The sequence below is a fragment of the Notechis scutatus genome, chromosome 5, assembly GCF_049901735.1.
Source record: "Notechis scutatus isolate UNSWTSFEM ecotype Mainland chromosome 5, rNotScu1.2, whole genome shotgun sequence".
Classification (NCBI taxonomy): domain Eukaryota; kingdom Metazoa; phylum Chordata; class Lepidosauria; order Squamata; family Elapidae; genus Notechis; species Notechis scutatus.
Genome location: NC_142013.1, coordinates 4,746,562 through 4,762,997, shown reverse-complemented (window position 1 = coordinate 4,762,997; position 16,436 = coordinate 4,746,562). Strand labels below are relative to the sequence as shown.

At 43.5% G+C, this 16,436-nt stretch overlaps 1 protein-coding gene across 2 annotated transcripts in view; it reads left to right on the top strand.

The window, feature by feature from the left end:
• Window positions 1-16,436, top strand: part of RSF1 (remodeling and spacing factor 1) — a 60,901-nt gene that overhangs the window by 22,773 nt on the left and 21,692 nt on the right. Inside the window, exons 2-6 of one of the 2 annotated variants that reach the window (XM_087966006.1) lie at window positions 4,686-4,777; window positions 7,653-7,745; window positions 9,418-9,623; window positions 12,063-12,208; window positions 13,791-15,478. In XM_087966006.1, the coding sequence (XP_087822132.1) occupies window positions 4,686-4,777; window positions 7,653-7,745; window positions 9,418-9,623; window positions 12,063-12,208; window positions 13,791-15,478 (2,225 nt within the window). Of the gene's footprint in view, window positions 1-4,685; window positions 4,778-7,652; window positions 7,746-9,417; window positions 9,624-12,062; window positions 12,209-13,787; window positions 15,479-16,436 lie in introns of both variants that reach the window. The other variant, XM_087966005.1, reaches the window with a different exon arrangement.

Sequence of the window (16,436 nt, the reverse complement as noted above, 5' to 3'; positions counted from 1 at the left end):
ATGGTCCCAGTTCCAACTCCCTCTCCTCCTCCTCCTCCTCCTCCTCCTCCTCCTCCTCCTCCTCCTCCTCCAAACCAGGTTCCGATGGGGCCATGACATTCCTTTTATGATTCTTCATTTCACAACCTTAAGGGCTTGTTTGCCCTTTTTTTAAACAAAACAAAAAACACCACCTTCATTATTCATGTATAATTATCATATAATTGGAAAGAATCTTTCCTGTATAAGCCGCACAAAGATAAACTCCCTTTCCTATCGGTGGGTGCATTCCTTGGTTTCTCTGCTGATAGAATTCATACTAATGATCAAACATTCCTACAGTTGTGTCTTTGCCGTGTCCTACAAAAAAATAGTTTGTAACTTGCTTCTAGCTTTGAGATGCATAAATTGCGCACGCAACATGTATTTTTTTCCAGCCAGTCTTCAAGTTGAATACAGGGCAAGTGTCGTATTTAAAAATGGGTTGTGGGTGTGCGGGAAGTCCTCTCCTTTTGTGAAATATTTTGGGAAAAAGAACCCATCCATCCGATGTCTTGGTGTTTGCCGGTAACTTTTAGTCAGTATAAACATTGATTAAACACTATTGTTTCTTTGGTGAATGGAAATACGAATAGACTGTTGTTACCTTGCATAACTTAAACTAACTTCACACACGAATATGCAAACTCCCTAGTGAATTAATTAGCCTCAACTGCTTAAATGTGCATTGCATGAAACAAGATTTATTTTTGATGGGGGGAAGCATGGCAGAGGGCGATGTGTAGATATAATAAACCATGTTAGAACTAACAAGATACCAAAATGTAGAGTTGATAAGTGTTTGTGTAACAGTAACGATCAACTAGAGATTATTCCAAATCCCAGATAAGTTATTGCACAAACGATGAGAAATTGAATCCCTGCGTCCACAGACACTTTTAATACAAGGACCCGTGTGTCAGCTATTTTGAGAATTTTTCTTGCTTTGTCTCTTTGACCCCTTCGAGTGGAAATTCTGGGAACGAAAGTCCAGCCTACCTGGAGGGTGGTTGTGTCCCTTATAAAGTTGTGTCCCTTATAAAATGACCTGAGTAACAATTGCACACTTGTGACAGAAAACTCTGCAGTAGTAACTGAACGGTTACCATTCGGCACAGCTCTTATCTAATGGCCCCCAAGGATGGTCCAGGAGCAACCCCAGATCTTGGCTGATTATCTAGTTTTCAAAGCAACATTATAACAACAGTGTGGGGAAGAAAAACCTTTCTGAATCAGTTCAGAATTCATTTTCACTTGTTAAGCCTGAGCCCCTGGGGGAAAAGATGGCAAAAATAATAATAACGGTGAACAAAATATGGCTGAAATCCTCTCCTCTCTGCCCACTCACTCACCCAGTGTTATTGTTGTGTCTTCAGCATACAGAAGCCTTCGGGCTGTTCTCCATTTTTCACAATTTGCTGGAGAACTACGGCAGGAGGTAGTTATTGTTGCCAGGGCCTTGTTTTGTGCTGTTCCCACTGGTCTTTGATCAAGCTCCATGAAACAGGAGATGCGGTGGGGGGGGGGCGGGGGGGCGGAATAGCTTTTTGTAGCTGCTGGTCATCCAGGAAGAGATTTCTTGCAGCAAGTTTAAATGCCAGAAGGTGTCATTTAGCTGATTGACTTTTCAGCCTTAGTTTCCCTGTGAAAAGGGGGACTGTGGGTCAGACATTTTAGAAAGGGTTCCGTCCCTCTGGAAAGGAAGCAGTACGGTGCCGAGCAGTCAAGCTGAAATGCATTTCTTTGTTCGTATCAGCGTACAAGTTTATTTGGTCTGTTCCAAACTGGGGCATTTGCCATGGGCAGTTGGAAAAAAGTGATTTGCCAAATTGACAATATCACAAACAGAATGGATGGGTGGATTAGAAGGCATCAAGTTATTTTTTTGACTCCTATTGACCACAACAATAGATTTTCTCCGTGATGATCTATCCCCAACACTAACATATTCTGTGAGAGAGAGGGAAGGAAGGAAAGAAAGGAAGGAAGGGAAAGGAAGAAGGAAGGAAGGGAGAAAGGGAAAAGGAAGGGGAAGGAAGGAAGCAGGAAGGGAGGGAGGGGAGGAAGGAAAAGGAAGAAAGGAAGCAGGAAGGAGGGGGAAGGGAGGGAAAAGGAAGGGAAAGGAAGCAAGAAGGAGGGAAAGGAAAAAGGAAGAAAGCAGAAAGGAAGGGAGGGGAGGAGGGAAGGAACCAAGATGGAGGGAAAGGAAGATGGAAGGAAGCAGGAAGGAAGGGAGGGGAGGGAGGGAAAAGGAAGGGGAAAAAAGGAAGGAAGCAGGAAGGAGGGAAAGGAAAAAGGAAGAAAGCAGAAAGGAAGGGAGGGGAGGAGGGAAAAGGAAGGGGGAAAAGGAAGGAAGCAAGAAGGAGGGAAAGGAAGAAGGAAGGAAGCAGGAAGGAAGGGAGGGAGGGGAGGGAGGGAGGGAAAAGGAAGGGGAAAAAGGAAGGAAGCAGGAAGGAGGGAAAGGAAAAAGGAAGAAAGCAGAAAGGAAGGGAGGGGAGGAGGGAAAAGGAAGGGGGAAAAGGAAGGAAGCAAGAAGGAGGGAAAGGAAGAAGGAAGGAAGGAAGGGGAGGGAGGGAGGGAAAAGGAAGGGGAAAAAGGAAGGAAGCAGGAAGGAGGGAAAGGAAGAAAGCAGAAAGGAAGGGGGAAGGAGGGAAAAGGAAGGGGAAAAAGGAAGGAAGCAGGAAGGAGGGAAAGGAAGAAGGAAGGAAGCAGGAAGGAAGGGAGGGAGGGGAAAGGAAGGGGAAAAAAGGAAGGAAGCAGGAAGGAGGGAAAGGAAAAGGAAGAAAGCAGAAAGGAAGGGAGGGGAGGAGGAGGGAAAAGGAAGGGGGAAAAGGAAGGAAGCAAGAAGGAGGGAAAGGAAGAAGGAAGGAAGGAAGGGGGGGAGGGAGGGAAAAGGAAGGGGAAAAAGGAAGGAAGCAGGAAGGAGGGAAAGGAAGAAAGCAGAAAGGAAGGGGAAGGAGGGAAAAGGAAGGGGAAAAGGAAGGAAGCAGGAAGGAGGGAAAGGAAGAAGGAAGGAAGCAGGAAGGAAGGGAGGGAGGGGAAAGGAAGGGGAAAAAAGGAAGGAAGCAGGAAGGAGGGAAAGGAAAAAGGAAGAAAGCAGAAAGGAAGGGAGGGGGAGGAGGGAAAAGGAAGGGGGAAAAGGAAGGAAGCAAGAAGGAGGGAAAGGAAGAAGGAAGGAAGGAAGGGGAAGGAGGGAGGGAAAAGGAAGGGGAAAAAGGAAGGAATCAGGAAGGAGGGAAAGGAAAAAGGAAGAAAGCAGAAAGGAAGGGGGAAGGAGGGAAAAGGAAGGGGAAAAGGAAGGAAGCAGGAAGGGAAAGGAAGAAGGAAGGAAGCAGGAAGGAAGGGAGGGAGGGGAAAGGAAGGGAAAGGAAGGAAGCAAAAAGGAGGGAAAGAAAAGGAAGGAGAAAGGAAGGGAGGGGAAGGAGGGAAAAGGAAGGGGAAAAAAGGAAGCAGGAAGGAAGGGAAAGGAAGAAGGAAGGAAGCAGGAAGGGAGGAAGGGAAAAGGAAGAAAGGAAGCAGGAAGGAAGGTGGAGGGAAGGAAGGGAAAGAAAGGAAGGAAACAGGAAGGAAGGGAAAGGAAAGGAAAAAGGGAGGGAAGGGAGGGAAAAGGAAGGGAAAGAAAGGAAGGAAGGGAAAGGACGGAAAGAAGGAAGGGGGCGGAGGATAAAGGAGGGAAGGAAGGAAGTGTTTTATGAGATTTTTCAGCGTCATCTTGAGAATACAGGTAGTCTTTGAGTTATGACCATAATGCAGCCTTCCCAGAAGGTCACAAAAGGGGATTGCTTGACTAGTTAGGTAACTGGTTGCAAGTCGAGGACTATTGGTAAACAAAATAGAGCTTGTAGTCCTCAACTTACAACAGATTGCTTAGTGACTGTTTGAAGTTAACAACGACACTTATGACCGTTTTTCACACTTACGACCTTTGCAGCATCCTCATCATGATCATGGGATCAGAATTCAGATGCTTGGCAACTGATTCGTATTTATGATGGTTTCAGGGTCCTGGAGTTATGTGATCCGTTTCTGTGACCTTCTGACAAGCCGAGTCAATAGGAAAGCCTGATTCCCTTAACAGCCATGTTAGTAACTTATCAGCTGCAGTGATTCACTTAACGACTGTGGCAAGAAAGGTCACAAAATCAGGCAAAACTCACTTAACCAATGCTCACTTAACAACAGAAATTTCCGGCTCAATTATGGTTGTAAGTTGAGGACTACCTGTATTTTTATACTCCTGGATGCTAAATCATTAATTGCTCAAAAGTGGAAATCCTTAATCTATTTTTATCATCGAACAATTGGTGTGATTCCATGTGGATAGTTACTGTTCTGAGAAAACTTACTAATAAAATTAGAATATTATCTTCTTAGAAGGACGACTCTCATTTTAATTATCTGTGAAAGATTATACAAGCCGTGCTATTAAGAGTAACAATTCTTAATAAACCTGGTTTTATACATGGAAACTGGTTGAACGTAGAGATACTATTCTTGGAGGTTGTATGCTTGCCTTACAGAATTTTAAAAGTAGAAAATGTAATAGAAATAACATTTATGTTGAAGAGCAAAGCGGAAAACCACCTTGCATTTTATATACACTTCTACTCACCATTTTATTTCGTTTCTTTGAACAAACCGACTTTTCCTCCTTTATTTCTTTGTAGTTCCAAGAGAATTGGTCGAACTGCATCTGAAACTGATGAGGAAGATTGGGAAATCTGTCACAGCAGACCGATGGGAAAAATACTTGATCAAGGTAGAGCGATTTTATATTCCTTTTGAAAATATAAAACTGGGTGATGATGGCTTCGCAGTCTTTAATAATACCCTGCCTAAAGTCATAAATGGCTGTGTGGATTTTGGAGTTAGATTTGTAATCTGAATTGAGCAACCTGTAACACAGGTAAAGGTAAAAAGTTCCCCAATCCAACTCTAGGGGGCGGTACTGATCTCCCTTTCTTAGCCAAGGGAACCAGCATTGTCCGAAGATACTTCCATGGTCATGTGGCCAGCATGTCTATACACCGAGGTACACAGAATGCTGTTTCCTTCCTATTTATCTATAGAAGAGCAACAAAGATGGTTAGGGGACTGGAAGCTAAAACATATAAAGAACGGTTGCTGGAACGGTTTAGTTTGATGAAAAAGAAGGACTAGGGGAGACATGATAGCAGTGGTCCAATATCTAGTTTGATGAAAAGAAGAACTAGGGGAGACATGATAGCAGTGGTCCAATATCTCAGGGACTGCCACAAAGAAGAGGGAGTCAATCTATTCTCCAAAGCACCCGAGGGCAGGAAAAGAAGCAATGGGTGGAAACTAATCAAGGAGAGAAGCAACTTAGAACTAAATTTCCTGACAGTGAAAACAATTAACCAGTGGAACGACTTTGCCTCCAGAAGTTGTGGTTGCTCCAACACTGGAAGCTTTTAAGAAGAGATTGGATAACCCTTTGTCTGAAGTGGTGTAGGGTTTCCTGCCTAGGCAGGGGGGGTTGGACTAGAAGACCTCCAAGGTCCCTTCCAACTCTGTTATTGTATTGTATTGCATTGCATTCTATTTCTATTCTAGGTTGTCTGAAGTAGTGTAGGGTTTCCTGTCTAAACAGGGGGTTGGACTAGAAGACCTCCAAGATCCCTTCCAACTCTGTTATTCTATTCTATATCTATACCTATTTATCTACTCGCATATGCATTTTTTGTCGAACTGCTAGGCGGGCAAACCTGGGACATGTCATGGCCGCTCACCCCACTGCTCAGATCTCGAACCCAGGCAGTCAGCTTCGTGGCTGACAAGCTCAGCGTCTTTAACCACTGAGCCATCGTGTCCCACATGCTGGTAACATATATAGGTAGTCCTCAGCTTACGACCACAATCGAAACCCAACATTGCCCTTGTTAAGTGAGACATTTGTTGAGTGAGTTTTGCCCTGTTTTACAACCTTTGTTACTGCAATTGTTCAGTGAATCACTGCAGTTGATAAGTTAGTAACCGGGTTGTTAAGTGAATCTGGCTGCCCCCCCCCACTTGTCAGAAGGTCGCAAAAGGGGATTCCCATGACCTTGGGCCACAGCAAGGGTCATAAGTGTGAACCAGTGGCCAAGCTTCTGAATTTTGGTCACATGATCCTGGGGATGCTACAAAGGTCGTAAGTGTGAAATACGGTCATAAGTAATTTTTTTCAGTGCTGTTGTAACTACTACTTTTTCAAAATAAATTTTATTAATGAAACAACAGAAAGAAAAACATTTTTAAAAAATGAACGTGGTGCATACATCCCGACACACCTACTTGTCTTACATCCTCAAATAATACATATAACAGAAAGCACAAATTTACATATATACATAAATATTCATCGTCATTGATACATTTACTCCTTTCTTTTTTAAAGCAGTGGTAAAACTTCTCCCAGATTTTATAATAATCAGATTCAGTCCTATCGTTTGACTCTTGAGTTACTCTATCCATTTTGGCGCACATCCAAATTTTTCTAATTATTTCCATCTTGTCTGGCATATCATTACCTTTCCATCTTTGGGCAAGGGCTAATCTCGCAGCAGTGGTGACATGGGCTATTAAATATATTATCTCTTTATTATATTTTAGTGCTGTTGTAACTTCGAGAGGTCACTAAATGAACTGTTGTAAAGTCGAGGACTCCCTGTATGTCTGTGAAGTGACTGCCTGCGATTTAAAATACCTCGCTCTGTGCTTTACTCACATAGATGGCAGCACCTAGCATGTCTCATCTGATAGATAGGATTGGACTGGCTCAGCCATTGGACAAGAACCACCAGGAAATGCCAGGCCTGCAGACCGGGAAGTCAGAAGTCATCCCAGAAAAAGGAAATGGCAAAACATTTCTCTATTTCTGCCAAGAAAAACATGTGGACCTAGGATTGCAGGCCTGAAGTCACTAAGGAGTTGAGCTCAACCCCAAAGAGAGTTTGATTTTATCCAGTATGGGGAAAAAACTGCAAATGGTTCCCCACTTTTTTGAGATAGTAAGGACTGGAGCGTAAATCACTTCGCCCAGTTAAAGGTCACGTCAGTGAGAGTTTTAGTAGCGCACAGATTATTATAAGTCCGTGGTGGCTAACCTTTTTGGGCTCCTGTGCTGAAAATTGCGCTCGTGCGCACCAGCACCCAGAAGGCAATGCGCGCCCCCACCAGCCCCCTGCGCATGCGATGCCCCCATGTGCAGGTGTGCGCATCTTCTGCGTACTCCTGCCCCCCCGCACATGCGCACCAGATACCCGACAATCAGCTGTCGGGTGGGCAGCGCATACGCAGTGGGGCTCTTCTGGGTGACCTCTCATGTGCTGGCAGAAGTGGCCCTGCCTGCCACTTCTGGCAGGTGTGCCATAAATTCCCCATCACGGCTATAAGTTGTTGTGAGTCACTGGAGACTATTAGCAGCATTAAAATTTGATCAATACAAATCAACTAGGGGTATGCCAGCGACTCAATCTCTCCTTCAGCTCCAGTCCTGATTCCTGCTTTCTTTCCAGAGACACCCAAAAGTACAATTGGATCTGACAGGAATGTATCTGTGTGTGTGTGTGTGTGTGTGCTTGCAGTGGCGGAAAAGATTCCCCCGTATTTAACTTGAAAGTTTTGCCTCGTAGATGTGTCAAGACTTCAACAGCACCTGGGCGTGGGAGATGGAGAAGAAAGGATACCTTGACATGAGCACTGAATGCAAATTGGGGATTTTGAAGGTATTGCTCTTCTACTCTGCAGTGCTCTTTCCCTACTCCGTTTGCAAGCTACGACAAATAGAAACAGAAGCCTCCCCCCCCCCCACAAGTTGCAGCTACTTTAAAAAAGGGCCCATTCTAAAGTTTAAGACAATTCACCCCGGCCAACTCGCCACCGAACAGCTCGCTACAGGACAAGAACTTACCCTAACATTAAAGAAATAGTGGAATAGAATCATTATAGAAAGGAGGGAAAAAGAGGGACAGAATGCAGTGCGAATGGCAAAAAAATTAATATTTTTTTTTTAAATTTATTTTAAATAATGAAATAGAATTGTTAAATTGTCCTGCAGCAAGTTGTCTCACGGTGAGTTGGCCGCGGCGAGTTGCCCCATTCCGTTCTAAAGCCATGTCTTCTGAATCGTTTTGAATAGTGCGCCACTCTATGGAACATGGACAAATGGACCACCATTTTATCTGAAGTGGTGTAGGGTTTCCTGCCTAAGCAGGGGGTTGGACTAGAAGACCTCCAAGGTCCCTTCCAACTCTATATTCTACATGTTCGTTCTAAACTAGAAAAATAGCATATGAACTTGAAGTGGCCCATAAAAGACACAAGGAAATAAAAATACAGGATTTAAGATCACAATTGAGTCTCATATTTCTGTTGCTAAGCGAGACAGTTGTTAAACAAGTTTTGCCCTATTTTACGGCCTTCCTTGCCACAATTGTTCAGTGAATCTCTGCAGCTGTTAAAGTTAGTGACACAGTTGTTAAGCGAAGCTGGCTTCCCTTGTTGACTTCGCTGGCCAGAAGGGGATCATATGACGCCAGGACGCTGCAACCATCATTAATGTGAACCAGTTGCAATAATACAAATTTTGATCACAGGGGATGCTGCAACGGTCCTAAAGGTGCAAAACGGTCATAAGTCACTTTTTCCAGTGCCGTGATAACTTTGAACAGTCACTAAACGAACTGTTGTAAGTCAAGGACTGCCTGTCACTGAGAGTCTTGTATTGTTTGAAGGTGACATGAAACTACCTTCTATGGGAGTGCCTCCCCCCCAACCTTTTGGGCACCACGGAACGTAGATGTTTGCTGACCCCTAAAGTATTGATACAGGTAATCCCTGAGTTACAACCATAATGGACCTCAGAATTTCCGTTGTATGTCATGACAGTTGTAAGTTGAGGCACCTGTGTGACCAGACTTGATTTTATGACTTTTTTTTTTGCAATGGTTTGGTCATTAAGTGAACACGAGTTGTTAAATGAAAGCAGCAGTCATTAAGCGAACACAATGTTTGTTAAGCAGATCAATGTATTCCTATGGGTATTTTTTGCTGGAAACTGGCTGAAAAGACCAGAAATCTGCAAAAAAAAAACAAAAAAAAACCTATCAGAAATTTTGGTCACGTCACTGCAGAATCCCACAACTAACCATAAGGATGAGCCAGGTCCCAAGCACCCGAAAATGCAACCATTATGTGACCGTAATGTGCAGCCATCAGAACTCTGGAACCCCGGGTCATAATTAGCTTTTGGGGACTCCGTGATAACTTCGAGCGGTTGCTAAAGCAACCAGTTATAAGTCGAGGACAACCCGAGGTACGTTGAGAAACGCACTTTGGCTCTTCCTGAAAATATTTTAAAGCCCTGCTACTCCTTTTCCCTTCCCGTCTCTCCTGAAGTACCTTTGCGAATGCCAGTTTGATGACAATCTAAAGTTTAAGAACATCATCAACGAGGAAGATGCCGACGGCATGCGCCTCCAGCCCCTCGGCCGAGACAAAGATGGCTTGACCTACTGGTACCAGCTGGACCAAGAGCATAACGTCAGAATGTACGTAGAAGAGCAGGACGATCAAGACGGATCATCGTGGAAGTGCATCGTCAGGTAAATGTTCATTTCTGGCTGCTTGGTGTTCATTTGGTGCCCCTCAAGCTTGCTGTCCCAATGGTGCTTTTTTTTTCCAAAAGGCAAATGGACTTCGTTTTCCCCTGAAGACGTTTCGCTTCTCATCCAAGAAGCTTCATTGGTTCTGACTGAATAGTGGAGGGTGGAAGGATTTATATTCCTTGCAGCCATCCAGTCGTGTAGCCTGCGATTTTTCTGGGAATCTGTTCCTACTCCCAACACCATTTGTAGGGTATTCATCAGAGGTGGGTTTTCAGCAGGTTCTGACCAGTTCTGGAGAACCGGTAACGGAAATTTTGAGTAGTTCGGAGAACCGGCAAATCCTGCCTCTGACTGGCCCCGCCCCCACCTATTCTCCGCCTCCCGAGTCCCAGCTGATTGGCTGGGTCTTCTTTGGTTGCCCTGCACAGGAGAACGGAGCTGGAAAGCAGGTCAATGGGGTGGGGAGGGAATGGGGATTTTGCAGTATCCTTCCCCTGCCATGCCCACCAAGCCATGCCCACAGAACCGGTAGTAAAAACTTTGGAATCCCACCACTGGTATTCACCCCTGTATAATAACAACACTAGATTAATGTAGCAACTTTTAAGATTGGCCGTATTAAAAATTCGAATAGATATAAAATTTTAGAAATGGGGGGACTTTGTTATACATACCATTATTCAATATGTATATGAAGTGAATATTAAAGCTTAAGATCAGAATTTGAAAAAGAGGTAGGTATGCTCAAAAATAAAAGTTATTACTATTAGAAGAATGTAGCGAATATTAATAATTGAAAAATGAAGGACTAAATGCTGATACAGGTATGTACAACAACATTAAGACTACATAAACGGGACTAATTTAGTAATGTTTTCTGTATTATTGCTTTTGTATCAAAATGATGACACTCAGATTCCACACTGTTCACGAAATGATATTGATGTAGGTTTTTTTTTTTTTAAAAAAAAACTTGACAAAAAAAAAGAAGGGTGTTCACCCCCAAAGAGCATAGCTAAATGTCTGTGAAGATTCTCAGTCATCCAGGTTGTCCCAAAGGTGCTTTTTCAAGAGGCATCTGGACTTCGTTTTTCCTTGAAGACGTTTCGCTTCTCATCCAAGAAGCATCTTCGGTTCTGACTGAATGATGGAGGATGGAAGGATTTATGTTCCTTACACTCTGGTCGTCAGCAAGGAAAGTTGGTCATTTATTCAAGGAAAAAAACAAAATCCAGATGCCTTTTGAAAAAGCACCTGTCAGCGTTCCAGAAAACCTCAACTCCTAACAAATAACCATGGGATAACCATGGCCTGGATGACTGAGAATCTCCATACATACCACTTAAGCTTGCTGTGCAAGGCTGGGTGTTAAATCTAGTGTATTTGGAGAGCATCAGGTTGGGGAATAATGGATTGTTTTTTTAAAAATAAATAAATAAGACAACCAGCAAGCCAGGCCATACTCAGTTAATTTTCCAAAGAGAATAACTATGATTTCCCAAAACTCTGCCTGCAGTATGGTTAGAAATTCTTCACAACTGCCTCTTAGCTCCTGTTTAGGTCTGTAACATGATATAGTCCTTTACATGGGGGAAAAAAAAAAGAATTTAACCCTTACTAAATTAGGGTTAAAAATATAGCCAGGGATGCAGGCTTTTCCCATCGGCTGGAGAGTGAATTCTGATTCTTGCTCTGATTACCGTAAATGTTTGAGGTTCAAAATATTGTATCCTACTAAACACGCAAGTATATCTGAGAAATCGATCTGTTTCTACTTGGAAACCCCTTCTGGACTTTGTGCTTGAGGTGGGGAAAAAATGAAACTTTGATTTTGGGTTTTACTGATTAGATTGATTTATTGTTATAGAAATGGCTCGTTTATACTATTTTGTAAAAGTAAAAAGTTGAGGTTTGGTGTTATTATTTTATTATACTGCACCTAAGGGAGTCAGAAGTCAACACCTTTTTTCTCTTTTTTTCCCCTTGTTTTCTACACTTTCCCCCTTCCCCTTTGCTTCCCCTATTTTTCCTACTATTTGCCTTTATTTTTTTGTATTTTGTATCGTAAACGCATAAAAACCCAAAAGTTAATTAGAAAAAAAAAAGCAAAAAAGATCTGAGAAAATGATTGGGATTGATGCAACCCTTAATAATGGTTCCAGATCAGGGTTTCTTAACTTCCGCAGCTTTTTAAAAGACGTGTGGACTCCAGATCCCAGAATTCCCCACTCAGTTGAGGTGGAGAAGTTACCCCAGATGGGAAACACAGATCTAGATTTTTTTAAAAAAACCAGAGATAATCCGTTGTGTTTCCCAAGCCGGATATTTTCTCTTCCTCTTCCCTTGCTTGCAAAGGCTGGCAAGGAACTGCAGTAGCACAATTATGTAAGGTTGCTGTTTTTCTGAGGTTTGGTGCGTGTCTTATTTTTCATCCAGAAGCCGAAATGAGCTGGCTGAAACTCTTGAGCTCCTGAAAGCACAAATTGATCCCGCACTGTTGAAAAACCAGGATAACTCTTCGCAAGAGAGTCCAAGCACTGAAGATGAAGAGGCCAAAAAGAGGGAAGGCACAGCGATGCCAGGTTGGAATATTGTTATTATCTTGCCAGTGGGCAGTCTGTGTTACCATTTTACTCCTCTGGAGAATTGGCACTCAAGCCACAACTCTGGGTAGTGAAGGTCCATAATAAACGTCCTTCAAAGGGCCTATTGTTGGATTCTTCTTCACGTCTTAGGTTTCAAAACCTTGGCTAACTTGACTTTTAATTGTTGCAGAACCAAAGTTATTTGGAAGTTGAATTCAGCTCACAGAAACATAACTCTGCCTTTTCTTCTGATGTGGACAAACGTCTTCCAAGAGGAATACATTTCTGAAGGCTCTTGTGTGTAAAAGTGCAAACTACCCAAAGCCTTGTTTCAGAGACAGGTGCAGGACGAGGCCTTCTGGGTCACACTGTTGGCATACCCATGTTTGTTTGTTTATCCGTATCAGAAGCATCACAATTAAAATAAGGCAAACTGTGCAAGGTAAAATCTAAAATACAAGATTAAAATATGTACAAGTTAAACAGAACTTGCCCAGAAACTAGTAACATTGTATTCTGTCACACAGCTAGGAAGTTCTTAAGTGTGCACTGATTGGGACACAAACGGCAGGTATACGTAGGTGTTGTTTACATGTCACCACAACTGCAAAGGACCAAAGCCACCGGACAGCCTTATTTGTTCAGAGTATGCTCATAAAGGTTCAGCAAACTACCCACTCCTTCCGATATATGCACAAAAATTCCAGAGCTAATCTTTCTACTTCTGTTCTCTAGAGCAATGTTTTTCAACCTTGGCAAACTTTACAGTGTGTGGAGTTCAACTCCCAGAATTTTTCCTTCTTGTAGAACCTGAGAATGGAGTGTGCAGCGAGGAGGAGGAGGAGGAGGAGGAGGTGGTGGTGGTGGAGGAGGAGGGATCAATGAAGACATGTGTAGAAGAAAAATCTCAACATTATACCAAAATGTCGTTCCTAGGAGTCTCATAGGGGAAGCTATGACATTTGCATCATATGATTAGCGATTCTGCTGTTCTGAGTAAAAGATTATCATTGGAATATATTTTAATCATAATTTTGTTGTCATTTAATTCACTTCCAGAAAGGAACTTTGAAAAATATGGGGGCACAAATGTAGCATCTATCTACAACTCTTTAAAGCAGCTATGTCTTTGCTTGGATTATATGATATATGGGGGCACAGATGTACCACCTATCTGCAACTCATTAAAACAGCTGCATTTCCCCCCTGGATTATATATGGGGACATAGATGTAGCACTTATGACTCTTTAAAGCAACTGCATCTTTTCCCTGGATTGTATATGGAGGCACAGATGTAGCACCTATTTGGAACTTCTTAAAGCAGCTGCGTCTTTTTCCCAAATCATCCCATAGCTGCAGAGGTGAGCCTCACCTTCCTGGGGAAAGTATCAGCTTTAACAAGATGCAGATGGTTGCTGTGGCTGCAGTCCTGTACACATTCTAAGTATCGTTTCTGAATATTTTCCAAATCACTGAACCATCCTGGCAGCATGCATGCCTATGATCTGAGCTGGGTATAATCAGTGCTGATCCTTGTTCTAAATTTATTTTGTCTCTCTCTTTTTTAATTATAAGCAGAAGGCGAATTGAAGGTGAAGGAAGAAAAAAAGGAGCTAGCAGAAGGACTGCCACAGCCCTGCGAAAACCTTCCACCTCCTGCTGCTCCGGCAGAGGAAAAAAAGATCAAAGTAGAGAAAGTGGAAGAGAGAGACATCATAAAGCTCCCCGTTATCGTAAAACTCGGAAAGCCTCCGGAGAACCACGGGGAAGTGCAAACTACCAAAGACGAAAATGACTCGTTCAAAGAGAACGTGAAGCCGGCTAAAGCGGAAGCGAAAGAGAATAAGCCGGAGCCGAAAGACTCCAGAGAGATGAACAGCAATGCCGAGAAAACGGTCCTTGAGCCCGAGAGGATCGAGTTCTGCGTCAGCGTCAAAGCCCCCCAAGACGTGGTGGAGAGAACAGCGGAAGAGAACGAGAAACTTAAAAACGACCAGCAGGCCAAGATCCCCCTGAAAAAACGAGAAATCAAGCTGACCGATGATTTCGACAGCCCCTTGAAAGCGCCCTTGCGGAAATGCATCACGCCGACCAAAGACGTTTCGAAAGAGGAAGGAGGCAAACCCGAGGAGGAGACCTTTAAGAGGGTCCCCACCATCACCGACGGGAAGTTCCTGGTCAACGGGGAAATGGGTTGCGAGAAACTCGTGCCCAATAACCGGTTGGATCGCTCGCCTTGCCCGAGGGAGGAGACCGCCATTCTGCCAAAGGAGAAAAACGGGCTTGGAGAGGAACGGATCCAAGAGGGAGTCAGCACCATCGTCCGGACCAGCGATGTCGAGAGATGCATTTTGCATCCTGCGAAGGAGACCACCGTAGGGGTGATTGTGCCTTTAAGGGAGGAGACCAGCCCCAAAGGGAGCGAAAAACAGCCGGACGCGAAGACGTCGGACGGGGTGGCTGAGGCTCTCTCCAAGGCAGGTGATCCTCCCAAGAAGCTTGAAGACCCTCTCAGAATAAACGACAGCGTGATATGTTCCAAAGACAGCTCGGAAAAACCCTCCAAGCTACCCTCCCCTAAAGAGCCAGTTCTGGTTTCTGATGCCGACGATTTGAAAAAAACAGCTCCTTCAGACGAGAAAACAGCAGCCTCGGCCAGCCCGGATGCAACACCGTCTTCTGTTTCAGTCCTTTCGTTTAAGAAACCCGCGGTGGAAAAAGAAGACTCCGATTCCCAAGTCGCTTTCCCTGATCAAAGGCAAGCGTGCAAAGAGCAGGAGGCGGAAACGCCCAAGGACTCCGAATCCCAAGAAGGAGAGCTGCCGACCACGGACAGCCTCCCAAGTGCCGTCAAGGAACCACCTCCCGAGACGAAGAAAGAATCTGTGAAAACCAAGTGTAAATACAAGCTGATTTCCGAAGAAGAAAGTTCTCTCACCGAGAACAGGGAATTAACCTCTGAGAGGCAGAAAGACGGGATTAAACTAACGATCCGGATCTCCAGCCGGAAAAAAACCGACCCGCTCCCTGCCAAGTCCTTGAACGCAGCCGCCGGGAAGGAGGAGGAGGTGGTGAGCGTCGGTCGCATTTTAAGGCGGTCCCCCCGGATATCTAAACCGACCCCCAAGGTTGTCGAGACCCGAGATCAGAAATCCGAGAAGAAACGAAGCGAGGAAGAGGACGAAAAAGTGGCTTCCGTGCAAAAGCAGGAGAAGAAAGAAGATTCGAAAAAGCCAGAGAAGGAGACGAACTCTAAAACCCACAAGGTGAAAATTACAGAAGGGCTCAACTACGTCTTTTTTTTTTCCTTGTAAAAAGTTTTTTTTATTTTATGTTTCAAAAAACATCTCTTTTAGGGAACAGCATGTTTCCAGGTTTTCACATTTCCATACAAACATGAGCTTGGCTACCTATTCATCTTTCCCATTTGATTTCATATCCTATCATTACATTTCATATTTTCGATCAATTTTTTCATATATTCTTATATCCTTCAAATTTGTTTTATATATTTTCTATTCCTTTCTTAACTTATTTCTTTTTATTTTAAATAGTTGTCATATCTTCGTATTCATTATGCTTTATATTTTAATGTGTCACATTTGCAATTTTATTGCATACTCTTATTTCCTTATTCCAAAAGTTCCATCTTAATTCTAATAATTCAAAAAGTTTCCCCTTTAATTACTAATTTGAGTGTACCACCCCTTTATCTTATACATCATTGATTGATTGATTGATTGATTTGATTTGATTTGATTTGTCAATCGCTTACAAGATAATAGGTATAAGTGTGAACATGAGTAAGAATACAGAAAATAGGTACGATTAAATTGGGACAATAGGACAGGGACAGGAGGCACGATGGTGCACTTATGCACAGACCTCTTAGGAATGGGGTGAGGTCAATAGTGGATAGTTTGAGGTTAAAGGTGTGGGAGGGTTTGAGGATGTAACAACAGAGTCAGGCAGTGCATTCCAGGCGTTGACCACTCGGTTGCTGAAGTCGTACTTTCTACAGTCGAGTTTGAAGCTGTTTACATTGAGTTTGTATCTGTTGTGTGCTGTTGTATTGTTGTGGTTGAAGCTGAAGTAGTCATTGACTGGTAGGACATTGTAGCAGATAATTTTGTGTGCTACGCTTAAGTCTAACCGTAGGCGGCGTAGTTCAAGGTTGTCCAAGCCCAAAATCTCAAACCTGGTGATATAGGGTATTCTATTGCG